Here is a 26,134-nt window from a genome sequence, read left to right on the forward strand (position 1 = left end):
ATGATATACAGAGGTGGAAAAAATGGTGGGGGAAAAGACTTATATATGTTCTGTACGCTATACGTTTCCCCTCTATCCCACTGCATCCTGGAATCTGGGAAATATCAGATCTCTTTAGAGTCCAAATTATTTCCCTAATTCATGTTCTTGAGATGAAAGCATTAGACCCGGACTTGCTGGAGCTTATTATTTTAATCCAGGATTATGATGGCTGCAGAAAGAGGCCAGTCTGTCCTGTTGACCGCCCCTTCCTCCTTGGCTAGGAGAGGAATGGCGTCTGTCCTGACTTGAGACCTCGACCTGTCTGGCCCTGAGGGGAGCTCAGGTTGGAGCTAAGCCTATATCTCTCCACCAGGAAACTGGCTTAGATGAACAAGCCAGATGGGGGGGTGCATGCTGCCCAAGTCCTTGAAATCAGCTTGGGACACTGGTGGTTGGAGGGGCAGAGGGAAGGGCCAGAATCCTCATGTGGAACAAAGGTCGTCCCCCCACATTAGTTCCTGGTAGGTGTTGCTGCTCCTTGGTGGCCAAACATCTGTGGTGTGGATCCCCCCAGGGAGAGGACCTCAAAATCCCTCCCCCAGCCTTGTGGTGCACCGGACTACCTGGGCAGACCCAGACTCACAGGTAGCAGGTGTGAGTCTACTCCCGTATCCAACTCCCGCTCTTTACAGATGGGGAGACTAAAGCCCAGGAGAGAAAAGCACTTAGCCACTTTATCCCCATGCCCTGCCTGCTGAACGAATGAGTCTCAGACATGCAGGTTTTCCAGAGGGTAGCAAAAGCTGTTATTCTGAGATGGAGTTGCTTTAATCTAGCCCTGCACTGTCTGCCCCAGCCCTTCCAGGAAATTTTCACAGTTGTGGGAGCTGAGATTGTGGGGTATAGTCCATGATGGGAAGGGGTTGGCTCGAGGGCTGTGTGCCCTTGGCAGAGGCCAGGGCCAGATTAGACTGGAAAGCCTCCCTCAGGTGGAAGAGTCTGAACCTGTGTGCCTGGCAGGGCCGGCGCCCCTTGGGTGGACCAGCAGGATGCAGTGATGGATTGGGGGGGGGGGCGGCGAGGGGGGGCAGTCTGGCTGGGAAAGGCTCCGCATCCCACAACACCGTGGCTGCCTGCCTCTGCCTCCTGGGAGAAGACCGCTCTCCCCTCCACAGGGCTGGTCAGGGCCAGGAGTTCCTACCCTGCTGACCTTGACTGCCATCTGTGAAGGTGGCTGCCACTCCCCTCCCTGCTCAGCTTGTTACTGCATGGATGCCTTCAGGAACCTTGCTTTTCTAATCAGTGGAGAAAGTAGCTTTGTCTGCCAGGAACCAAAGCAGGGCAGCTGATGGAAAAAAAAAAAAAAAAAGAAAGAAAGAAAGAAAGAATTAACAGCTCCAAGTAGAGGGAGTAAAAAAGAAACAGCAAGGCTGGAAAATGGCTTAAAAACCTGGGGGCAAGGCCAATCCTGGCAGCATCTGGCCAGCTGCCTGGGGGCCCTCCTGCCTGCCCACCAGGTCTTGTGACAAATGCCCTCAGACAGCCGGGGAAGCACAGCTGTCACCGGAAGGCTCCAAGTGTGCGGGCAGACAGCCAGAGGCCCGCGGCTGCAGGGGCGTCTCTCGGGCTGGTAACCTCATTATCTCTGCTGTCGGAGCAGGAGCCCCAGGGAGCACAGCTGCTCGCAGCCGTGCGTCGGAGGAGCTGCCTGCTTGGGAAGCTGTGCACAGCAAGGCCTCTCCTGCCAAAGGAGGCTCCACAGGGCTGCAGGCCTGGAGATTCGCTTTCACGTCACTCCAGTAAACCCTCCTGGTTCCAGAACTGTGCCTGGGCCTGCCAGGGTTCATGGGCACAGATGGTGCCTTTATTCTGGCAGCTCTTTCCCCCCCTTGGGCCCCAAAGAAAGGTTAGGTGCAAATAATGAGCAAGAAAGAAAAGAAGAGAAGGCGAAGGGAAAGAAAAGAGAAACAGAAAGAGAAAGAAAGGACCTTAGACTGCCCAGAGCTTGTCCAAGGATGTCCCAAGGACGCCTCGGAATTATGCCATTTTCCACTCACATCTGTCCTCCGTTATCCAGGAAACTACTTGGTACCTTCCCCCTGTCAGGCCCCTTTCTCCGGGTGACATACGGGGTGGGTAAGACAAGGGATTTGGGGCGCTACAGTCTGAAATCTAGGTATGCCTGGCTAGGCCTCTACCTGCCTTTTGTGGACCCTCCCTGGTAAGGACAGCCCCTGCGTATATGACAGTGAGGACAGGGGAGGCCAAAGTCACGTGAAAGAGCATGTCTGACTCCAGCTGCAAACATTCTCAAGCCTGCCCTGGGATCCAAGGAGGAGAGGAGGGAGGAGACAGAGGGTGTGGGAAGGATACTGGAAGCAGTGGGGCTGGCTATCGTCTGCTTTGCTCTCAATTGATGTTCGACCTTGAGCAACATGCCAAATGTTCCTCTCTGCTGCGGAACACCCTCATCTGTCAAGTGGAGAGCGCACCTGCCCTGGGCCAGCCTGGCTGGGGAGAGGGAGCTCTGTGGAGAGAAATGGCTTGTCAGCGGGAGGTTGTGGGGCTGCTGTTATTGCTGTAACCTGGCACTGGCTGTATGTCACTGTCTGCGAGACAGCTTTGAAAAAGGGCCACCATCATTTTCCGCAGCTCTGGACTGGCTGGGGAGGCCGCACATCTGGTAGGTGGGGAGGGCTGGGAGAAGACCCTTATTATTATGAAAATCGAGCCATTTGCTGACTTGGTGTGGGTCCAGCTTAATTTCTCTCAGCCCTGAGCCGATGCCTAACGGGTTTGGATTGGGACTGAGGCAAGCAAGCACCAGGATTTATAGAAATGTCATTCCCCCAAAAGGAGCAGAATGTGACAGGCTGAGGCCTGACTTCTTGAGTCTGCGGTGGGGGCTTGCATGGGTACGTGTGGGTGTAGAGAGAGGCAGAAGGAGAGAAGGAGGTGATGTGTGTAAAGACCATCTGGCTGGGCACAGGCCCAGTCCAACACGCCGGGCCCTTCCCCCATCCTCCCAGATAACTCCGGCTGCCTGCCCAGGGAAGGAACAATAGAATAATCTGGAGATTCCCCTACCCTTCTTAGATCCTCCTGAGATTTCTGTCTCCACTTCCTGAGCGGATAATCTGTCCAAGGTGGGTTAGCTCCCCGGCCCTGTCCAGAGACACTCAGGGCCATTGCCCAGACCCCAGGCCGGTGCCCTCTGTGTGGGGACTGGACAAGGAAGGCTGCACATGCAGGGCTTTTTCTGGCACCGCCATGCTCAGTGCTGTTAAAGCTCTTCTAATCCGTGTTATTTTCTTCTAATCCCTCCCCCGCCTGCTCTGGCCTGTGTGCCACCCTGTAGGACCTTTGGTCCCAAGCCGGAGTCCGTGCTGAGCCCCAGGCATGAGGAAGCCAAGCATCTGCTGCAGCGTGCCCGCATGAAGGCCAGGACCCGGCCCCTCCGTGCCAGCCATGATATCGTGCCCGCCGTTGCCCAGGGCAGCCGGTGAGTGGGGCCCTGGCCAGGCTGGCCTAGGAGGGCTGTGGCAGGGAGAAGAGGTAGGATCCAGCCAACGTACTGCTGCTCACTGCTCCCTCTGTGTGTGTGTTTCCCATGTTAGGCGCTTGAGTTAATTCATTTAGTCGGTCAACACACCTTGACTGAGGGCCTACAGTGTCAAATATGGAGGATTCGAAGGTGAATGACACATAATCTGAGCTCCCTGGGGGACAGATGTCACGGTCTCCAGGGAGAAAGACTGGCAAACAGGTCAATACAGTTGTGGTGTAGGAGAGGATAGACGTGAATGCGGGGCAGGAAACCCATACCTCCACCTGGGAAGGACAGCAGAGGCTCTAGAGGATGTGGCTTCTAAGTTGGGGCTTGGAGGAGATGTATACCTTCCCTGGGCGGATGATGGAGGCCGGGGTGAGCATCCCAGGGCAGACACCATGAGCAGAAACACCGTGCTCACGGGACGGGAGGGAGTGGCTTGAAGGCCAGAAAGCTCAGTGCAGGCTGGTCACGGAGGCCTCCAGGCTTGCTGAAAGATTTGGATGTCTCCAGTAATAGCTAGAAGCCACTACAGGATTTTAAGCAGGTAGATAGCATCATCACATTTGCATCTCAGTATAGCTGTCCTGGCTGCAGGGATGTGTTGGATCTGGGGGCCTGGGGCGGTAAGGAGACTGCATGGTGGTCCTGGTGAGATGTGATAGGGAGGGCAGGGTGTGGAGGTAAGGAATTGCCAAGAGCCAGAAGGATGCAGGTTTACTGAGGCAGCAGCTAAGTGGTTAAGATTCTGGAACCAGACCCCTGGGTTTGAATTTGGGCTCTGCCACTTGCTGGCTGTGTGCCTTTGGGGAAGTCTCTGTGCCTCAGTTTTTTCATCTGCAAAATGGGAATTGTAATGGTGCCAGTCTTACAGGGTTGTTGTGAGGATTATATTGAGTCAGTACGTGTAAGGTGTTCAGAACTGTGCCTGGGGCATAGTGAGTACTATGTGAGTGTTACCTCTTACCAGTAATCATTTAGTTAACCGGGTATAGGAAATGTGAGAAGGCATCTAAGGGGAAGCCCAGGGTTCTGACTGGGTGTCTGGAGGTTTGGTGGGGCCTTAGCCAAGGAATGAAGTTCAGGGTCACACTTTAGAGGAGGTTGCCCTCCAAATGGAGGAAATGTTCATCAGGCATTTGGATACAAGATCTGTAGAGGAGGAAAAGAGGTCAGAATGGCAGAGTTGGGCATTACCCTGCTTTCACGATGCTAGAGCCATGGGTGAGGGCAAGTTCACTGGGGGTGAAGAGGCAGGCAGAGAACAAGTTGAAGGACATTCAGACCAGCCCTTAACATATGTGGCTGTTCCTGGAGTGACATCCCATCCCCATCCCCACCTGCCATTCCATGTGCCATGCCCCTCCTGGAACCCCCTGCACGTGGAATGCACACCCCAGGGCCGGTACACCTGGTGGACCCAACACGGGGCTGCCAGCCCATGTCAAATTGTGCCTGCCCCAAGCAGGGCACCTGTGCTTTTGTCACGATGATGGGCATGCTGGGTGTGCTGGTTTCCATCACTGTGTGATACTGGAGGGACAGAGGATTCTCAGTGGAACTGGGCCATATGCTCTTTGATGGGGAACACTGAGCCTGTGCATTGAAGGCCGTGGACTGTCGTGGCACCATTGAGATGACTCCAGCATAAGCAGAGGGCTGAGGCCTGCCTCTGAGTTCAGTGTCATTTTGACCCCCCTATGAGAGGGGCTCAGGAGATCCTAAATCTGGGCAAGCTGTGCCAAAAAGACTATCCTTTTCTTTCCACATTTTTGCCTTGTCTCACTCTGGCTGGAGGAGACTAGTTAGGAATGGGCATGGCTTCTCTGAAGCATCCTAACTATTCTTCTCTTCATATATATGGAGCTCAGAGCCTTAGACTTTCACAGAGCCCTCTGTTCCACCTTCTGTAGGTTACTTAGGTTGGGCTGGGTAGTCTCAAAATTGGCAGGACTATTTGCAAAACAGATGTGACTGTGTAAATGTGCTCTTGGACACTTCCTCTTCCCCAGATTAGGCGAGCAGCTCATCACAACCCCAATCGCCAACCTTAAAGTATGTTCCCTTTTGTCAGGCTGTCCCCTGGCCATAGAAATGCTATAGAAATGCAAGGTGACCCACTTTAGCAGCTGCCGTGTCCAGAAAAGAATTACTTTGACTTGGCAGCCCTGGTGAATCCTCAGAGGGTGCAGCTGAAAAATCAACGCCAGATGGCTTGCTGCAGATGCTTCTAAAGGTTATGCTTGTCAAATCACCCTGGAGAGCCATGCTGAGTTAACATGGTGATGCCACACAGGCCCCAGGCCCGAGTCAGATGCAGGAGCACCCCCGCACCCTCCCCGCCCCTCAGCCCAGGGGCATCACTCCTTCCAAAGAGCAGCTTGGTAAAAGACGGATGGAAGAGTAGGGGCGGGCAGAGCAGTCTCCAGAAGGCCTTCTTTATCCTCGGCCAGGCTGGAGGTGGCCAGGGCAAGCATGGACAGACAGGCTTTTCCAGGAGGTGAAGACATATCAGTAGCTTCATTTTCTGGAAGCAAATCAGCGTAGAAATTGAGCAGCTCCCGGAAACACAGTCTCTTGCTATTTTGGGGACAGGCACACCTAGGTTGGAATTCTTAACACCAGGAGGGCACAACATGTCAGCAAGATGCAGGACCTGGGAAGGTGACCCACGAGGGCTGTCATCCTGTGTCAGCAGCAGCCGTGTTAAGACAGTAGAGCTTGTGTAGGTTGCGTTGATTGTGTGGTTGGCACAGCGTTGCTGTAGGAAGTGGGCCTCCAGAAAGGGGCCTTCCCACAGAGGCCATATCAACTCCAGGTACTGGGCCAGACGGTCCTCTCCGAGAGGGGTGATGGTTGAGGCAGCTTGAGGAGCTTCGCAAGTATGGTTTGCTACGGAAGGGTCTTTGCTGTGCAGTTGTCTCCAAAGCCCTCAGCGTACCTGTGTGGTGTGTTCCCAGCACTGCTGGCAGAGGCCTCTGGTTTCAGCAGTGGAGTTGAAAGTACCTTCTGTGATCAGACTCCCCTTCATTTCTCCTTTTAGAACAAAAAATGTTATTTCTACCTTTGGCATGAATTCCAGGATGACTCAATTCACCATCTTGTATGGAAAAGTTAAGGTCACTGATGCGGCTGATGGCACCTGGACTCCCTTATTAGGTTAGAAATGTACTGCCTTTAAAGCTGGGCCTTCTTCTTCCTCCCCCAAAGTATAGCCCACACCCTGTCAGCATAGCAGGGCAGTGCCATCTGGGGCCTACAGAGGGGTTGCCGTGTGCCGGCCAGTGTACCGAGTCTCCTGGTGAGCCTCTCCCTGCATTGGGTGGGCCTGGCCACCAGGGTATCCTGCCTCTGTGTGTGTGTGTGTGTGTGTGTGTGTGTGTGTGTGTGTGTGCGCGCGCGCGCGCGCACGCGCGTATACATGCCTCCAGATATCTGGGGGGGGGGGGGGGGGGCGGATTCTGCTTAGTGGGTCGCCTCTTGTTTCTGGGGGAGGAGAGGTGATGCTGTTTCTCTGGCAGAGCCTCCTGTTCCTGGGCAAGAATGCCCTGGGGAGCTGACCCAGGAACCCCACATGCACATGACCAGAGTGATTGTCCCACTGCACCTTCCTCAGATCCTGAGAGGCTGAAGACATACAGGTGCAGGTGGGATCCTCAGGGGCAAGAGCTTGGGGCTCCAGTGCCTCACCGTCAGCAACAGAAAACTGTCACCAGCACAGGGATCAGGGGGACCACCCTAGCCATATTGAGACAAGCAGGGAGACCCTGAACCATCCTCACCAGGGGTGATCCTAGTGAAGAACTTCACATCTCTGCTGTGAACCCCTCTCTGAATGTAGACCCACATTATGACTTTGGGGGGTCCTAGGCACTCTTGCCTTCTCTGCCTTCCTCCATAAAAATAGAGTTAAAAATTCTAGTTTCTGACCATGCTGGTTTAAAAGGTATTATATGTTTTCTTGGACTTAAGAGTTTGTTTTCTTCTGACTTGAAGACAAATGACTTTCATGGGTCCCTGGAAGTGTCCCGGCCCATAGACACTGTGGCTGCTGTGCCTAATGGATAAATTGGCCCAGCCTGAATGTGAGTTCCAGAAAACAGGATGATGGACAACTCTGCAGAATTCCTCAAAGCAGCCCTTTTAAGCACAGGCTCTGCTCCAGTCTCAAAGCAGGAAGATCAGTTGCTTAGCAGTAGTTCTTCAAAAAAAAGAAATTCCTCCTGGAGCAGTGCTTATTGAGAGAAAACACTGGAGTCAGGAGTATCGGCAGATGTGCAGGCCCCCATCACCCACGGCCTCCTAGGGCAGGGTAAACATTTAGTGAACGCGTAGCCGCAGCCTCCAGGGAGGGTTCCAGGGAGTGGCACTTTCAGCTGCATGATTTAGGAAGTGCTCACTCCTCCTTAGTGTGCACTGGGGGTGGGGACACAGTGCTATGGCATGGTGGAACCTTGGCTCTAGCTTTATCCTGCCAGCTCAGCATTCACAGTTAGGTGACCACCAGCCCTGCCCCTCTGCAATCAGAGGCCTGGGGTCCAATCAGAGCCTCTTGTCTGTCTGACATGGCACAGGTGAGGGAGTGCCTTAAGCTCCCAGCCATAGCTGGCTCCCATGGAGCTTTGCAGAGAATCAGTCTTGGACAATTTAACTCTAACCTCTCAGACCACCCGTTGATTCCAAAGTGTATACATTTTTTATACATCGTATTCCACTCCCTCAGCAATCCAGACCATTCTAATCCGTCTGGATTGTGAGGCTAGTCAGTGGCTTTGTCAAGGCACAGAGGGAGGGGATGGTTAGGAATGGGCAGTGACACCCCCAGGGCGCAGGTCATGTTCACCTGAGCCAGACAGGCAATGCCATTGATCCATACACAAAGTACAGCTGAGAAGGGACACACTGTCTGATCCCGTAAATGCTGCGAATAGGTTTAGATGTCAGCCGGTTCAATGGCTACTCTTCCCACTGGCTAGCATGTTTTAATAGTAATTGTTAAGCATGTATGTTTTCTTCCTGCTGTTATCTGAACTGCTTTTCTTTTAATTGCGTACCATATTTGTCCTTCTGTTGGGTAGCTATAAACTTGGTGAGGGAGGAACTCGTATTAAGACAGCCTTTTTGAAAGCACTGACACCCTTCTTCCAGAATCACTGAAGCATCTCGTTAGGGGAAGGATTAGTAAATCCACTAATTGTCGACATACATTTCATTATAATCAGTTGTTGGGAGTCTAGGCAAGCTTGAGCAAACAGTGCTATGTACATACAGTGTGCTATTGGAGGAGAGTTCACTTCTCTGGGGAGAGGGGGGGGAGAGGAGGAGGAAGGCAAGGATAGGAAAGGCTTCGTAGACACTTTGAGGACTAAAAACAGCAACATAACACATGAAGTATGCCAGCATAGGTAGTTGTGTATACACAACGGGTATACTTCTGGGTACTTGGAAAGAAATAGCAAGTCCCTAAAACCCAGGCTCCTCCCCAGATAAAACTTGACTACCAGCATGGTCAGTGTCTAGTTCTATTTTGCGGCTCCTTCTGAAGAAGAAAAAATATCCACAGCTTGCCTTTTCAGCTGCTCAGGTGCCGGTCAGCCTAGAAACTGGTCTTGTGTGGCCTCTCCTTTATAGGAATGAGGAGGGACCATGTGGTCATGGCAGTGCCTTCCAGCACTAACATCTTGTGAGTCTGTCATAACAAATGAGTGGTACAGGTGTTCATGGGAAGGAGATAATATCATGGTGTATTAGTCAGGTTTCTTCAGAAAAAACCATCAGAGAAAGAGCCAACAGACTGTGTGTGTGTGTGTGTGTGTGTGTGTGTGTATTTCTCCATATATATATGGGGAGAGAGAGAGAGAGATTTATTTTAAGGAATTGACTCATGTGATCATGGAGGCATGGTAAGTCCAAAATCTGCAGGGTAGGCTGGCAGGCTTCAGACTCAGGGAAGATAGCAACTCAAATCTAAAGGCAGTCTACTGGCAGAATTCTTTCTTGCTCAGGGAAGATCAGTGTTTGTGCTGTTAAGGGCTTCAACTGATTGGATGAGGTCAACCACGTCGTGGAGGGTAATCAGCTTTATTCAAAATCCACCAATTTAAATGTTAATCTTATTCAAAAATGTCTTCAGAAAAACATCCAGAATAATGTCTGACAAAGTCCCTGGGCATTGTGGTACCAATGAAGTTGACACATAAAATTAACCAGCACACGTGGTGTCTATACAACAGGTAACATTTAACAAATAGGATTCAAATGCAGGCAGGTCAAGAAAAAGAGTCTGCAGGATCTGATGCAAGAGTGCTGCATGAGGCGCACGAGGCAGGAGTCTGGTGACCATACAAGTGGCTGGGTGGCAGGACAGAGCTGGTGAGGAAAACAGTGAGGAATGTGGAGGGCCTCTGTTTTTACCATAAAGACCTTGAACTTGATCCTGTGCCCCCTTGGGGGATGGTGTGATGAAGCTGTGCTTCGGGAAGACTGACAGGAGGCAGTGGGGGCTGGATACGAGGCAGGGGTCCAGTGCGAGTGATAAACGATAAATGAGAGAAAAGGTGTGAGTCCCAAACACTTAGCAGTAGATTGGTGCGACGTCACTGTAGGGAAACAGAAGGGAAAGAAGAGCCCTACTTAGGTGGCCTTTGATAGGAAATGCGGGGAGACTCAGGTTACCTGGCTCCAGGGGGCCCCCAGGGTGAGATTTAGGCAGGTGTTTTCCAGAGTGGACAGGACTTGACGGCCAGCACAGTGTTTTCCCAGAGCAAAGGTTGGTGACAGAATGCAGAGGTTCTTCCTAGCACAGTACTTGTCCTCATAGCTTTTCTCCAGCATGGAAGGGGCGGGGGCGGGGGGGGGGGGGGTACAGAAGGTGGGCACTGAAACAGACAAGACAGAGAGTCCAAGGAGAAACATGGGTGTCATTGTCTAAATTCTGTCTAACCAAGATGATTAGGAACCCAGAGTGGACACTTTTGGGAGCAAGAATGCTTAGAAAGCCTGACATCAGGTCCCACACAGTCTGTGTAGAGACTTATAATTCACTCTTCCCATTAAATCTTTTAAAAAAATTTTTTTAATGTTTATTTATTTTTGAGACAGAGAGAGACAGAGCATGAACAGGGGAGGGTCAGAGAGAGGGCGACACAGAATCCAAAGCAGGCTCCAGGCTCTGAGCTGTCAGCACAGAGCCCTATGCGGGGCTCGAACTCACAGACCGTGAGATCATGACCTGAGCCGAAGTCGGACGCTTAACAGACTGAGACACCCAGGCGCCCATTCCCATTAAATCTTTATAGCCAAGTACAACATTGGGAGAATTCATCACTACCAGATGCCTATGAACGCCAGGCTCACTTCCTCTTGAGTGGAGTGTGTGTATGCAGGCACGTGCACACACACACACACACACACACACACACACACACACACACACACCATGAGGATTTTGCTATCATCCTTCCGTATATCCCGTGTTCAATGTAATGTTTTATTTTGGCTCAGGCTGAGCCAGGCAACAGAAGGAAAGCCAAAAGTAAAGAAGCTCCTGTTGATTTTGTTTAGCGCCATGTCTCAGCTTCAAGATGGGCTTGGAAGCTACTCTGGTTTACTGCCTGACTCCCCAGGAACGTGGTGTGGGGTAACTGGAGTCATATTACCACGGAGCACCTTGGAAGCTCTGTACCCCGTGGTGCCGTCCTCCCCATCTTCTGTCACCTGTCTGCTCCTGTTTCCCCCCCGCAGAGACGGCCGGAGAAGCCCAGCCCTGGACCCGAGGATGACCTTCGCCTGCAGAGACAACCTCCAGAACGGGAACACGAGTGACTCCTCCAGCGGGGAGTCCACCAGCGGGCAGTGGCCGAAGCGGGGCACCTCCCCGTCCCGCGTCCGCTTTGAGGACGAGTCCGCCCGCGACGCGGAGTCCCGCTACCTGGAGCGGCTGCAGCAGCGCCAGGACCAGGCGCGGAGCTGCGCACTGCAGGCGCCGGCGGGCCAGGGCCCCCTGCGCTCCAAGCCCGACCTCGCTCACTACGTCAACAGGGGCTGCGCGCGCAGGGCCGCCGGCGAAGGGGCGCTCTGCAGGCTGGTGGGCCTACTGGACCGGAAGGCCGTCCCGGACGGCGAGAGGAAGTGCCGAGCCTGCGGCAGCCGCATCGACGACCGACGGCCCACCCAGGCGAAGGCGAGCCCGGACCCGAGGTCCCTCCAGGAACGCGACCGTGGGGCGCAGGGGGTGCTGGCGGAGCCCCTTAGCTCTTGGGGCCCGAGCCCCCCCACCAGGCTCCTCCCTGCCAAGCAGGGGCTCCACACGGAATGGATCCGGGAAACGCACATCGGAGACTCGGTGCGGCCCGAGGAGGTGGACTCCGCCCTGGACAGCACGGACACCTCCGACAGCTGCAGGACCGACAGCGAGGAGGCTGGGACCTCGCAGCCAAGCAGGTCCCGCGGCCCGGCCCGAGGCAGCGGCCCGCGTCTGCGGGGCGCCAGGCCTCGGGGAGGCCCCAGGTGGTTCCGGAAGGCTGAATCTCAGCTGCCCAGCAGCCCTCAGACCCCTCACTACTCGCCTGGGGTTGATCACGTGGAGGTTGCAGATGAGGTGAAAGAAGGCAGAGGACACCCTGAGGGGACTCTGTTTGCCGGAGAAGATGCTTTCCCTAAGCCTCCTGTCCTGGAATCTAAAAGGCCTTCCCTGGGATCCCAGTGGCAGCCTGAAGCCGGGCTGGGAAATCACTGGGTTCCCCCGGTGGATTCCAGGGCTCTGTGCAGGACAGCCTGTGCCCCGGCATCTTCCATGAAGCTGGGGTCCTCAGCGCCAGCCAGACAAGCCCAGGATATAGAAAATCATGAGTCTCTGGAGACTGTCTCTGCTTCCTCCCTGCGACAGAGCCATGCAGAGCCCTCTGCCCTGCACCAGGCCCAGCAGCTAACCTCTTTCTTCTCCCCTGGAGGCTGGCTGCCAACCCCTCCACCTTCAAGGAAAACCACCTCACCTGTGTCTCACAGGAAGGCAGCCCTGCCTGGGTCCAGCAGGCTGGGTGAGCAGGGAGAGCCTGTGGACACCCCTCTGCCTCCTTCAAGAAGTGCAGTTCCCAGGACCTGTGAGCTCTCACCCACGCAGACCCAGCCCTACAGCCCCCAAGTCAGTCACCCACTGCTGGCCCTGTCCACCAACAGCTGCAACAAGAGCATGCCTCTGGGGCTGCAGGGGCCCTGGGGAGGAGCCATGGGTGAGGGCAAGATGGACAAGGGCTCTTGCAGCCAGGAGCCGCCTCTGGAGAAACGCAGCGATGGTAAGCAGAGACCCCAGGCCAAGCACTCTGAGTCATCCTTTACCTTTCATCTTAATAGATGACATAGCTGTGCACCCTCCCAGCAGCTCTTCAGAGCAGCAGCAGGTGTTCCGGAAGCTATGGGGTCTGTGGACTGGCTGCAAGACTCAACATCAGCCTGGAGGCAGATTAGCCAACTCTTGGTGGGGGGAGGCAGAAGCCAGGGAGCAGGAAGAGGCAATAGCTCCAGATTTATTATTTGCTTAGAGCAGTAAATGCCTAATAATCACATGGTTGAGGCCCTTTCCTTCAATATCTTCATTTCATTCATTCATTCATTCATTCATTCATTCATTCATTCCTGAGCACCTATTACATGCCAGGCACCATACCAGGCACTGTAGGGAATGCATAAGTGAATTAATTCAGCGGAGTCCTGCCCTTGAGACTTTCTGTGGCCGGACAGACGTGCTGTCTGGAGGATACAGTGACCAGTGGGCAGAGCCCTTCCAGACCCCAACTAGCCCCCCTGGGCAGGCTTGTGGTTTCAGCAGGCAGGGCTGCAGAAGTGTGTCGGGCATCAGTAGCCTTAGGCTCTGATCCCTGATGCTGTGATGTGAGGTGAGCGACTTGGCCATTCACTCGTAGGCAGAGATAGCAGGTCTGTGCCACATAGCCTCTCTTTAATGTGTCCATGACTTGATGTGTCCCCGGGGCTGGGACGGCTTGGGAGGGAGCCAGGGCTTGGAAACACAGTGGAGGAGGAGAGGGCAGAGAGCTGACAGATTGTGCTGACCTTACTGAGGATGTGGATGCCAAGCACCGCCACCCCCAGGTGTGTTGGCCCCCCCCTCGCTGTGCGAGGGGACATAGACGTTTTCCCTCACCCTCCCTTGCTCATATGAACCTGAAGAAAGCAGGCACTACCTTGAGCTGCCTTCTGCCCTGTTCTAAGGTGTAGTCTCCTTCCATGGGGTGGGCTCTGGGCCAGCTGCTGACCACCTCTAACCACTCCTGAGGAGCTTCTATTCCACCAGCTGCTGGCCTTTCTGGGCAGCCTAGCCATTACCTCCTCAGACTCCGCTTGTCATTAGCCAGGAGGTCCTGGGCACGCCACATAAGCCCTCTGTGCTCCAGGCTTCTCTGTGACCTGGGGTAATAATAGAACCTATCTTCTAGGAACCCATGAAATAGTCTCTGCAGAGGGTTTCATTCATTGCCTGGCACATCAGAAATGCTCCAGAAATGGCACTTGTCACTAAAACTATTAGACGTCACATCCGGCAAGACTGTGGTTTTCATCCCAGGAATGCAAACTTTCCCTGTTCCCAACTGTCTTGATGCGTTTTCCCGTGTCTCCTGATACAGGAGGGACACGACTTACCACAAACAGCTCCATCGCTGCACAGACATTTCTGAATCATCTGTGTGCCAGGCGCTGTGCCGCGGGTGATGGGTCCCGGCAGTAAACAAGACCCCTCATGCCCGGCCTGCTTTGTGGGTGCCTGACCACTGCCTCCACTGCTCTCCTGGGGCCCCCAACTCTCTCCAGCTTCCTCTGGCTCTCCTGCCTCTGTTGTTGGGCATGTCCCCTCCCCTGACCATGACCTGTGGGGGTGGCTCTATGACAGGGAGGGCTGCGGCTGTTGCAGGAGGACTCCAGGGCTTTCTCGGCTCAGCAGCTGTTGGCATTGTCAGCTCCGTGGGCATCACCCTCTCCCTGGCCTCAGAGGAGTCACAGTCCAGCCAGGAACCAGAGGGAGGCCTGCAGAGGACAGAGTTGGGTTCCAGAGGGCATGTGTCAACCCGGTGAGTAATGGGAGCAAGAGCCCTGGCTGCAGGAGGTGGGGGAGCGGGGGCACTGGGTGGGAAAAGAGACCCCCTCCCCCCCCCGCCGGCATGACTAACCTCACTGCTCCCAAATCCTTAGAGGGTTCCTCAACGTATTCTGGCCATGGCACCGTAACACTTCTCTCCCAGCCATTTTTCAGTCTGAGGTACTTGCTTATTCATTCACCAGGCCTCACACTCCAGGTACTGTGCCGGGCACAGCTGAGCAGTCAGTCCCAACCCTCAGGGTGCTCCCAGGATGAGGCTGTCTGAGAGGGCTTGTTTCTGACTTGGACGCGGAGGAAACAGGCCGGCATCCACCTTTCCGTTCTGTCCTTTAGTGCAGAGGGTCTGAGTCCTGGCCCTGGGGCCCCGGAGCCTCGGTGAGGCAGTGCTCTGGCCAGGCCCTTCTTTTCTGCACTACACGCCATTCCTGGCACCCCCGAGAGCCAGCTCTCCCTCGCCAGCGCTGTGTGCTCCCCAGAACTGCAGACCCCTACCTCCGGTTTCCCGGGACGTCTCCACGAGGGTGCCTGAGAGACCCTGACGCAACCGCTTCCCAGGTCCTCTTCCCAGCAGACACGCGATCCACGCGGTGATCCCATCCACGTGCCGTCATCTTGGCCACTCCCTCTTCCTTCCCTACCTCCCTGACCCACTGGCATGTCGCCTCCAGCTCCTGCGTCCTCCTTTGTCACCTTCCTCCTGGGTCTGAGCTGCATTACTTCCTTCTGACAACTGTCTGCTCTCTGCCTTCACTCTTGCCTCCACACTTCCATCTGCACACAGCAGTCAAAAGTTTGAGTATCTTTTTAAAACTGCAGTGAAATAATGTCATTTCTCCTGCTTACAACCCCCAATGATTTTTTTTTCTCCCACTTGGGATAGAATCCCAGCCCCTTTCCTTGGCTTAAGTGCTCAAGGTAATCTGGCACACCTGCCTTACCTCATCCGGTCCCTCTTTCCCCCTTGTTCGCTGTGTCCCAGTGCTGGTGGCCTGGCCCTGTTGTGTTCTGGAACTCTGAGAGCCTCTTCCTGCCCCAGGGCTATGGCATTGCTGTGGCCTCGACCCAGGATTTCTCACCTCCAGCCTCGGCAGGATGGCTCCTTATCATTCAGCTTCCGGCTTAAACACCATCTTCTCAGAAAGACCTTCCCTGGCCACCCTGTCACTCTCTGCTCGACATTTCTCAACAGTCGCTGTGGTTTTTCTCCTTTGTTCACTAGTCTGTTGTCTGTAAGCTCCTGAGAATAAGGGCCTTGTCTGTTTACCACAAGCCCCAGTGCCTAGAAGGCACAGAGGCTCTGAGGGTCTTGTCTGAGCTCTCTTCCCTAAAAGCCACCCTAGCAGAGCATCCTGCACACGCCCTCTCAGCCTCTCTTTCTGCAGCCGCTATCTCGGCCTCCACCAGGCCTGGGTGCTGGCCCAGCCGGGGCCCACGGGGCCCTGAGGTGCTGTCTGCCCTGGCCTCTGCCCCTGCCCTCCGCTGTCCCCTTCATGTCCACCCTTGCATTTCAGAGCATCACCGGGGGTCAGTGCAGGACCCGGCCCGCCCTCCGCTACCCCTTCCGACAGGAGCAAGAAAAGCAGCAGCAGCTTGGCCTCTACCCTGGGGCTGAAAAAGCTCTTCTTGGCCCTGGGCCAGGGCACAAGGCCCAAGCTGGGCAAGGCCCGCAGCTACAGCGTCGAGCAGCTGCGGACCCCTGCGCCTGGCCCGGCGTCACACACCAGCACCCCCAAAGTGAAGAGAGCCCCATCGTTACAGTCCCTGCATCTGGTGAGTCTGAAGGGCCCCAGCCAAAAGGTGGGCGACACCAGCTGCCCATGGAATGGAAGGTGACAGGAGGAATGAAGTGCAGAGGAGGCCACCTCAGGGAGCCCAGGTGGAGAAAGGGAGGCTACTGGGCTCCCCACAGCTGATCCATGAGACCTGGCTTCCCCTGGACACCATGGGGTGGGCAGCATCCCACGGTTCTGTTCTTCCAGCCAGCTGCCCCAGCACGGGCTCATCCTAACCTCCTCCTCCTCCTCCTCCTCCTCCTCCTCCTCCTCCTCCTCCTCCCCCCACTTCTCTCCCTCAACTCTGCCCCCTCTGCCAAGACCTAGAGCCTACTGCCCGATCATTTCAGAACCTTCTCCAAGGTCACAGTGACTCTGTTAGTCTAGCACAAATCACTCCACACCCAGACCAACACAACAGCCTCCTGACTGACATCCCTGCCACGTCTGTCCCCACCTGGTTCCATAGGGGTCCTTCTGATGGGCACATCTGGTCATGCTGCCCCCTTGCTGATCATCCGCCTTTGGCCCCTTACCACCCACAGGATAAAGTGCAGATCACCTGACATGGCTGAAGGGCTTCTGTGATCTGCCTTCATCTCTCCTCAGTTGCCTTCTAACACCTGACCCGTTATCTTTGACCTTGCAGTTCTGTAATCAGGCCATACACTCTCTGACTTTGAACCTTCACTTGAAATGTTTCCCCCACCTTCTCTCCCTGCTAACGTCTGCTCATCCATCAATACTTCAGGAATTGCCTCCTCCATGAAGCCACTTCCAATCCTTTCTTGGGCTGAACTAAGGGGCCTCTGCTCTGTGTTCCCATCTCATCCTGTGCTTCCCTCCTTTAGGGAACTTGCCACATAGTATTTTAATTGATTTTTGTCTGTCTCCCCTCACTGGGGTGTGAATTCTCTGAGGGAACACCACTTGATCTTTCTCTTCCTAGGACAGGTTCCCCCGCTGTCCGAAAGTAGAGCATTTTCTGTGAAAACTTCCATAACCCGAAATGGCATACATGGAAGAAGCAATTACCATTAAGTTATATGGAGAATTTTTGAGTACCCCCTGACCCAAAAAATAACCTCTTTCAGGCTTTTCTGATACCCTAGGACACATCTTGCTAATGGATACACAAAATAAATCGAGATGAAGCACAGATGCTCACAGACACTGTTCAAAGCTATTGTGGCTTGATGCTAAGATGCTGAGTGGAGTCCCTGGGGAAGGAGCTTGGTGGGGCCACTTTGGGTGCACTGCCCCATAATGGCTCACTGCAAAACAAATGCTGAATGCTATTTTTGCTTTTCACCTCTTTTTGTAAAAGTGAAAATCCTCCGGATTTCTTTTGGTTAGTCAAAACAGGTACTAATGTAGGTCTTTCATAAAAGCAAACTTTCAAAAAGTGGGGGATGCTCCTTTGCTGAGTACAATGGCTAATATATAAATATATGTAAGACACAGTGAATGAACAGGTGAGTCAGTGAGTGTATGAATGAATGCAGGGCGGCTAGCCGAAGGTCTCTCTCCATGTGCTAGCAGATAAACCAACAGCAAATCAACAATGGTGTGCTAACTCCCAACTAAGTTTCTGAAAACCCTGCTCTGTTCCAGGTGTTTCCAGGTATTCTGTTTGTTCTTTTGTTCCCTGCCCCTGTCCTTTTTGCAGAGCAACGGCAGGTGATTGTGGTTTGGGGCAATGGAGACTTCCATTTTTCAGGCTGCATTGGGGAAGAGAATGCAGGCTGAGTGAAAATGCCATCAGTTTGTCTTGTACTAGGAGCCGTACCTAGTATGCGGTCGGTGCTCACTACGTATTTGCTGGATGAATCAATGGAAGGCTAAGAAACAGAAGCAAAGTGATAGTAAGCTGGGCAGAAAAGTCTAGAGTTGACGCCGTGCTCCAGGAATTCACTTTCCTCATGAAGTTAGATTTGTCCCTTGTGTGTCTGAGCCATGGCGTCTGGATGTATCACCATCAGAACTTCGGTCTCTGTAAACCCTCGAGGGAAATGACCGTGCCATTGGTGTGGCAGTGAGGTTATCAGCAATGTAAGCTGCGTGGGCAAAGATAGAAAGGAAGCTGGCCAACAAAGGGTGGGAACAAGTGCAGGGCGGACTGAGCATCACAGAGAACTGTTCAAGGAAGATAAAACAAGTCTCTGTCTCACTCAGAAATATTTGTGATGCATCTCAGGGGTAACTACCTCCTTTAGACTGTCTTTTACTTCCTTAGACTCTGGAGCTGCCAAATGTGGACAGGTGCTGGCTGGATCTGGTGTTCATGTTCATGCCCACCTCCTGGGTGGGCAGTGGCTCCGTTCTGACACCCAACCACACTGATGGCTTCCACGACACCACCCCCCCCCCCACCCCACAGCCATGGCTTTTTGACATTTGACCTTGCATCATCTGGAGTGCTGTCCTCTGTCTTCTCCTTGGGGAACTCCTCATCTTTCAGGTCTGAGTTAAGCAGGACTTCTCCCAGGAAGCCTTCCTTAATGCTAATATAAGGCTAGGGCCCCCTCTAAACCTCTTGATAACATCACTTACTGCTTGAGAGTGTGGGTTCCAAATGTGATAAATAATATGCATTGTATTTGTTTAAAAGTCTGCTACTCCCTGCCCACGTCTCCACCACCCCCACCCCCACAGTAGCCTCCTCATTGGGTCAGTTTCTAGAACGCAGATCTAATCTTACAACCTTCTGATTAACATCACTCATTGGCTCCTTAGCAGGCCATATAAGGTCCTTCCAGTTCCGGCCTCAGGCTCCAGCCCATCTCCTATCACCTCTGCAGCCCAGCCACCCAAACCATGTTCCAGAACATATGCTTTCTGTCGTCTCTCCATGTCTTTGCACCTGCTGTTTCTTCTGCCTGGAGCACCCTTACCAGTCTTCACCCGGGGAGCTCATGCTTCAAGCCTCACTCAGGCATCAGTTTCTCTAGTGTCCCCAAACTTCCTAAACTGGAGTCTGTCTCTGCTTCCCTGCACATCCATCTTTTAGCCCAGCACTTACATGTATTTAGGGCTGTTAACTCACCTGTGCTCACCCCACCTCCACTGATGGGTGAACTCCTTAAGGTATTTTTGTCTTGTCCACCTTTTAATGTAGAATATTTTAAGGTGCATACTTACATTTTTTAAAAAATTCCAGTATAGTTAACATACAGTGTTAAATTAGATTCAGGTATAGAATACAGTGATTCAACAATTCTGTTTAATACCCAGTGCTCATCAGGATATGTGTACATGATATGTGTACTCTTAACCTCCTTCACCTATTTCAACTATCCCCCTACACACCTCCCCTCTGGTAACCACCTGTTTGCTCTCTATAGTTAAGAGTCTGTTTTTTGGTTTGTCTCTTTTTCTCTTTGTCTATGTGTTTTGTTTCTTAAATTCCACATATGATTGAAATCATGTGGTATTTATCTTTCTCTGACTGACTTATTTTGTTTAGCATAATACTCTGTAGATCTATCCATGTTGTTGCAAATGGCAAGATTGCATTCATTTTAATGGCTGAGTAATATTCCATTATATATATAACCATTTATCTAAGTATCTATCTATATTTATATTTATCCATTCATCTATCAGTGGACACTGGGACTACTTCCATAATTTGGCTATTGTAAATAATGCTACAGTAAAATAGGGGTGCATGTATCTGTTAGGATTAGTGTTTTCATTTTCTTTGGGTAAAAACCCAGTAGTGGAATTGCTTTTCTATTCTTCCTTCATTCCTTCCTATTCTATTTTCTATTCTTTTCTGTTCTTCCTTTTCTATTTTTTTGGATTACTTTGAGAAAAATAGTATTACTTCTTCTTTAAATGTTTGCTAGAGGGGCGTCTGAGTGGCTCAATTGGTTAAGCATTCAACCCTTGATTTTGGTTCAGGTCATGATCTCATGGTTTGTGAGCTCGATCCCCACATCAGGTTCCATGCTGACAGTATGGAGCCTGCTTGGGATTCTCTCTTTCTCTCTCTATCTCTTTCAAAAAAATAAATACACCTAAAAAGTAAAAAATAAATAAATGTTTGGTAGAATTCACCTGTAAAGCTGTCTGGCCCTGTACTTTTATTTGGAGTTTTTTGATTACTGATTCAACTTAATTGCTGGCATTCAGTCTGTTCTAGTTTTCTATTTCTTCCTGATTTGGCTTTGGGAGGTTATATGTTTTAGGAATTTATTTGTTTCTTCTAGGTTGTCCAGTTTGTTTCATAATATTCCCTTATAATCCTTTGTATTTCTGTGGTGTCATTTGTTATATCTCGTCTTTCATTTCTGATTTTGTTTATTTGAATCCTCTCCTCTCCCCCTCTTTTTTTTAAATTTTTTTAATGAGTTTGGCTAAAGGTTTATTGGTTTTGTTGATCTTTTCAAAGAACCAGCTCCTGGTTTTATCGATCAGCCAATAAGTTTTTTTTTTTTAGTTTCTATTTTGTTTGTGCTCTAATATTTATTATATCCTTATATATTATATCTAATACTTATTATATCCTTCCTTTTGCTTGTTTTGAGTTTTGTTTGTTGCTCTTTTTCTAGTTCCTTTAGTTGTAAGGTTAAGTTGTTTATTTGAGATTTTTCTTGCTTCTTGAGGTAAGCCTGTGTTGCTGTAAACTTCCCTCTTAGAACAGCATTTGCTGCATCCCGATGATTTGGACCATTGTGTTTTCATTTTTATTTCTCTCCATGTATTTTTTAATTTCTTCGTTGATTTCTTGGTTGACCCATTCATTTTTTCTTAGTTGCAAGTTATTTAACCTCCATGTATTTGTGTTCTTTCCAGATTTTTTTCTTGTGGTTGATTTCTAGTTTCAACTAGAAACTAGAAAAGATAAGAAAAGTGGTCAGAAAAGATACATGGTATGACTTCGATCTTTTTGAATTTGTTGAGACTTGTTTTGTGGCCTAATATGTGATCTGTTCTGTAGAATGTTCCATGTGCATTTGAAAAGAATGTGTATTTAGATGGAATACTCTGAATATATCTGTTAAGTCTGTTTGGTCCAGTGAGTCATTAAAAGCCACTGTGTCTTTGTTGATTTTCTGGTTGGACAGTCTATCCATTGATATTAGTGGGGTGTTAAAGTCCCCTACTATTATTGTATTACTATCGATTACTTCCTTTATATTTGTTATTAATTGCTTTAAGAATTTGGGTGCTTCCATGTTGGCTACATTAATACTTACAATTGTTATATCTTCTTGTTGGATTGTCCCCTTAATGGTGATATGGTGTCCTTCTTTGTCTCTTGTTACAGTCTTTGTTTTAATGTCTATTTTGTCTGATGTAAGTATTTCTACCCTGACTTTCTTTTCACATCCTTTTGCATGATAAATACTTCTCCATCCCCTCACGTTCAATCTTCAGGTGTCTTTAGGTCTAAAATGAGTCTCTTGTAGGCAGCAGGTCTTGCTTTTTTATCCATTCCATCACCCTATGTCTTTTAACTGGAGAGTTTAGTCCACTTACATTCAAAGTAATTATTGACACATATGTACCATTTTGTTACTTCTTTTGGGGTTGTTTTTGTAGTTCTTCTCTATTCATTTCTTATGTTGCTTTTCTCTCATGGTTTGCTGGCATTCTTTAGTCATATACTTGGATTCCTTTCTCTTTATTTTTTGTGTATGTGTTACTGGTTTTGATTTGTGGTTACTGTTAGGTTTGTATATAACATCTTCTGCATATAGCAGTCCATATTAAGTTGATGGTCACTTCAGTTTGAACCCATTCTTTACTCCTCTCCCCCACTCCATGTTTTAAGTATATGGTGTCATACTTTTCAGCTTTTTCTTTTGTGAATATCTTGACTGATTTTTTTATAGATACACTTAATTTTACCGCCTTTGTGCTTCATAGTTTTCTTACTCCTACTTATAGTTCTTCCTTTCAACTCAAAAAACTTCCCTTCAACATTTCTTATAGGACTGATTTAGTGGTCATGAACTCCTTTATCTTTTGTTTCTCTGGGAAACTCTCTATCTCTCCTATTTTGAATGATAGTCTTGCTGTTTAGAGTATTCCTGGCTGCAGATTTTTCTTTCCAGCATTTTGAATATATCACGCCACTCCTTTCTGGCCTACAAAGTTTCTACTAAAAACCAGCTGATAGCCATATAGGGTTTCTTTTGTATGTAACTGTTTTCTCTTTACTGCTTTTAAAATTCTCTTTATCACTACTTTTTACCTTTTTAATTACTAAGTGTCTTGGTGTGGACTTCAACATTTCATTGGGTTGATTTTGTTGAGGGTTCTTGTGCTTCCTGGCTCTGGATTTCTGTTTCCTTCCCCAGATTTGGGAAGTTTTGTGCCCCTTCTCCCTCTCTTCTCCTTTTGGGATCGCTATAATGAAAATGTTATTATACTTGATTGTGTCGCTGAGTTTTCTAAGTCTGTTTTCATTTTTTTTTTAATTTTTTTTCTCTCTGCTGTTCAGCTTGATTGCTTTCTATTACTCTGTCCTCCAGGTCAGCGATCCATTATTCTGCTTCCTCTAGTCTACTATTTATTCCTTCTAGTGTGTTTTTAATTTCAGTTATTGAGCTTTTCATCTCTGATTGGTTCTTTTTTATATTTTCTATCTCTTTGTTAAGGGTCTGAGGTCCTCCACTCTGTTCTCAAGTCCATTGAGTATGTTTATGACCATTATTTTAGATTCTTTATCAGGCATATTACTTATCTCCATTTTGTTTAGCTCTCTTGCTGTGATTTTGTACTGTTCTTTCACTTGGGACATATTTCTCTGTCTCCTCATTTTGTCTAATTCTCTGTGTCTTTTTCTGTGTGTTAGGAAAGTCAGCTATGTCTCCTGCTCTTGAAAGTAGTGGCCTCGGGGTGCCCGGGTCATTCAGTTGGTTAAGCATCTGACTTCAGCTCAGGTCATGATCTCACAGTTTGTGAGTTTGAGCCCCATGTCGGGCTCTGTACTGACAGCTCAGAGCCTGGAGCCTGCTTCAGATTCTGTGTCTCCCTCTCTCTCTGCTCCTCCCCCACTCATGCTCTGTCTCTCTCTCCTTTGAAAATAAATAAACATTAAAAATTTTTTGAAAAGAAAGTAGTGGCCTTATGAAGAAGAGGTCTTGTAATGCACTGTAGTGTAGTATCCCCTGTTCCCCAGAACCTGGTGCTTTGGGGGTGTCTCTTATGTGTGTTGCATTTACCCTTCTGTTGTGGCTGAGCTGTTTTTGCCTTTAGTCCAGTTGTCTGCAATGACTGTCTTTACCTGTTGTGGGCAGTGTTTGGCCCCTGTGGTATTAGTGGCCACAGGGCTTGAGCTAAGTCAGAGTAGGCATTTGCCAGAGATGCAGTAGCACTGAACTACAAGGCTCTTTCTCTGCATTGTCCTCTGAGAAGCTTTTGTTAGTGGGTGGGGCCTATGTCAGACCAGATTGTGGTGCTAGGGCCACACACTGTTGTGTGTGGTTGTTTTCCCCTCCCTTCAGGGTAGGAGTCACTGTCAGGGCTTCTTTACACACTGCCAGACTTGTGGCGCCACTTTTGGATGCACTCCTACCGAGGCTTATTGGAGGGGGGCAGGGCCACAGGAGAATGAGGGGGTGGGCAGTGCTGTTAGCAAGTTAGGTGGAGAGTGTCAGCACTGTGCTGGTTCCCCCAGCTGTCTGTGTATCTAGGCTGTGGGGCAGGGGAGGGAAATGGTTCCTATCAACTTTTTTGTTCCTAGAGAATTCTCCCAGAGATCCCTGCCCTTCTAGCACAGGCTCTGAGATTAGTAAACAAATCTCCCTCCCATATACCCCAGGCATTTTTCAAATTGCTGCTTCTCTATGCTGTACCTCAGTGGGGCTGTTTGTTGTGCTGTCTCTTTAAGGGTGGGGATTCAGTTTCCCATCATCTTCCCAAGTCTCCCAGATCCAAGCCCACTGATTTTTCCAGGTGTTAGGCCTCGCTGATTTTAAGAACTGGCAAAATTAGGGGCGCCTGGGTGGCTCGGTCAGTTGAGCGTCCGACTTCGGCTCAGGTCATGATCTTGCGGTTTGTGAGTTTGAGCCCTACGGCGGGCTCTGTGCTGACAGCTCAGAGCCTGAAGCTGCTTCGGATTCTGTGTCTTCCTCCCTCTCTTTCCCTCCCCTGCTCATGCTCATGCTCATGCTCTGTCTCTCTCTCTCTCTCTCTCAAAAATAAATAAACATTAAAAAAAATTTAAAAAAAAACTGGCAAAATTAGGCCCATCTGGTTTTCAAAGCCAAATGTTATGGGGATTCATCTTCCCTGTGCAGGTTCCTCATGCCTGATGTACCTGATGTGAGGATCTGGTCCCCTTGTCTCTCTGCACCCAGCCTCCCTCCCTCCTTGGGACAGTCCTGTAGATCCATTTAGCTCCCACAGAAATCTCTACCCCTCCTACCCTCTTGGACATGGACTCTTCTCTACATTTAGCTGTGGAGAGTCTGTTCTACCAGTCTTTGGGTTGTTTTCTGGTTATCTAATATGGTGTTATATAACTATATCCATGGGACTAGGTGAGTTTAGGATCTTTGAACTCTGCCATTTTCCCTGGAAGTCCTTAAATAAACATTTTTAATGTGAATAACCATAAAAGGGATACTAAACAATCACAAAATATTTAATATTTTAATTCTAAAATCATATTTATTATTCTGTAGTTAATTTGCTTTCACTTTTTTCTTAGAGAAAATTAGATTTTCGTAATCAATGAAATTATTAGTATTCTAGTAGTACTAAGTTATTTCAGCCAAAGAAAATTGAACCTGCAGATCACCTGTATGGGTCCATCTTCTTAAGTAAATCATGGTGATTCCTGATGGACACTTGGAAGTAGTGACAAAAACTTGTATCATTACTCTCTTTAAAAACCCTCAGTTTCATGGATGGGGTAAGGTTTCTGTCAACTCCCACATCCCCGCCCTCTCCATGGCTTTTCTCACCTGCAATATTGGACCTTTACCACCAGGTGTCACCGTCTCACCATCATCGGAAAGCTGTCTCCTTTCAGAACCTCCATTCTCTGCTGAGTGGCAAGGGGGACAGGTCCAGCCTCTACGTGGTAGGAGAGCCAGGGGACCACAGTGCAGATGTCCGGTAAGAGTGGGCAACTGGTGTAGGAGTAAACTCAGAGCATGGGCAGTGGAGCTATGGGCTTAACTCCTTCCTGCCTCGGGAGCCAGAGGAGTCTTGGAACCCACACCTCAATGCCTTGCCCTATGCAACTGGGCTCTGAGAAGGTGTGGGGTTGGTGGAATGGGTAGAGTTGGAAGGTTCGATTCCTCTATCCCTCTGCTGTCTAACAACATCCTGAGATCAGAGAGCTTCCTTAGCCCAGTTAAAGATCAGGTTAGAGGGGCGCCTGGGTGGCTCAGTCGGTTAAGCGGCTGACTTCGGCTCAGGTCACGATCTCGCGGTCCATGAGTTCGAGCCCCGCGTCGGGCTCTGTGCTGACAGCTCAGAGCCTGGAGCCTGTTTCAGATTCTGTGTCTCCCTCTCTCTGACCCTCCCCCGTTCATGCTCTGTCTCTCTCTGTCTCAAAAATAAATAAATGTTAAAAAAAATTTAAAAAAAAAAAAAAAAAAAAGATCAGGTTAGAGATCCAGAGACGGGGCCCCCAAAGAAGCACCTGACCTGGGACCCTGCCTAGAGAAGTCCCACCCACTGATGAGATCCTCTAGCTGCTCTTACCCGGGGCCCCATGGAGGGTCTTCAGGTGGCCTGTTCACCCCTGGAATT

General features: G+C 50.3%; 1 protein-coding gene across 2 annotated transcripts in view; it reads left to right on the plus strand.

Annotated features, from left to right (window-relative positions):
• The window catches only part of KIAA1614 (KIAA1614 ortholog), a 42,057-nt gene that overhangs the window by 10,192 nt on the left and 5,731 nt on the right, over positions 1 to 26,134 (plus strand). Inside the window, exons 4-8 of one of the 2 annotated variants that reach the window (XM_019428044.2) lie at positions 3,341 to 3,484; positions 11,276 to 12,825; positions 14,457 to 14,613; positions 16,154 to 16,412; positions 25,365 to 25,492. In XM_019428044.2, coding sequence (XP_019283589.2) covers positions 3,341 to 3,484; positions 11,276 to 12,825; positions 14,457 to 14,613; positions 16,154 to 16,412; positions 25,365 to 25,492 — 2,238 coding nt within the window. Of the gene's footprint in view, positions 1 to 3,340; positions 3,485 to 11,275; positions 12,826 to 14,435; positions 14,614 to 16,153; positions 16,413 to 25,364; positions 25,493 to 26,134 lie in introns of both variants that reach the window. The other variant, XM_019428042.2, reaches the window with a different exon arrangement.

The sequence above is a fragment of the Panthera pardus genome, unplaced genomic scaffold, assembly GCF_024362965.1.
Source record: "Panthera pardus isolate Hobbes unplaced genomic scaffold, ASM2436296v1 HiC_scaffold_21, whole genome shotgun sequence".
Taxonomy (NCBI): domain Eukaryota; kingdom Metazoa; phylum Chordata; class Mammalia; order Carnivora; family Felidae; genus Panthera; species Panthera pardus.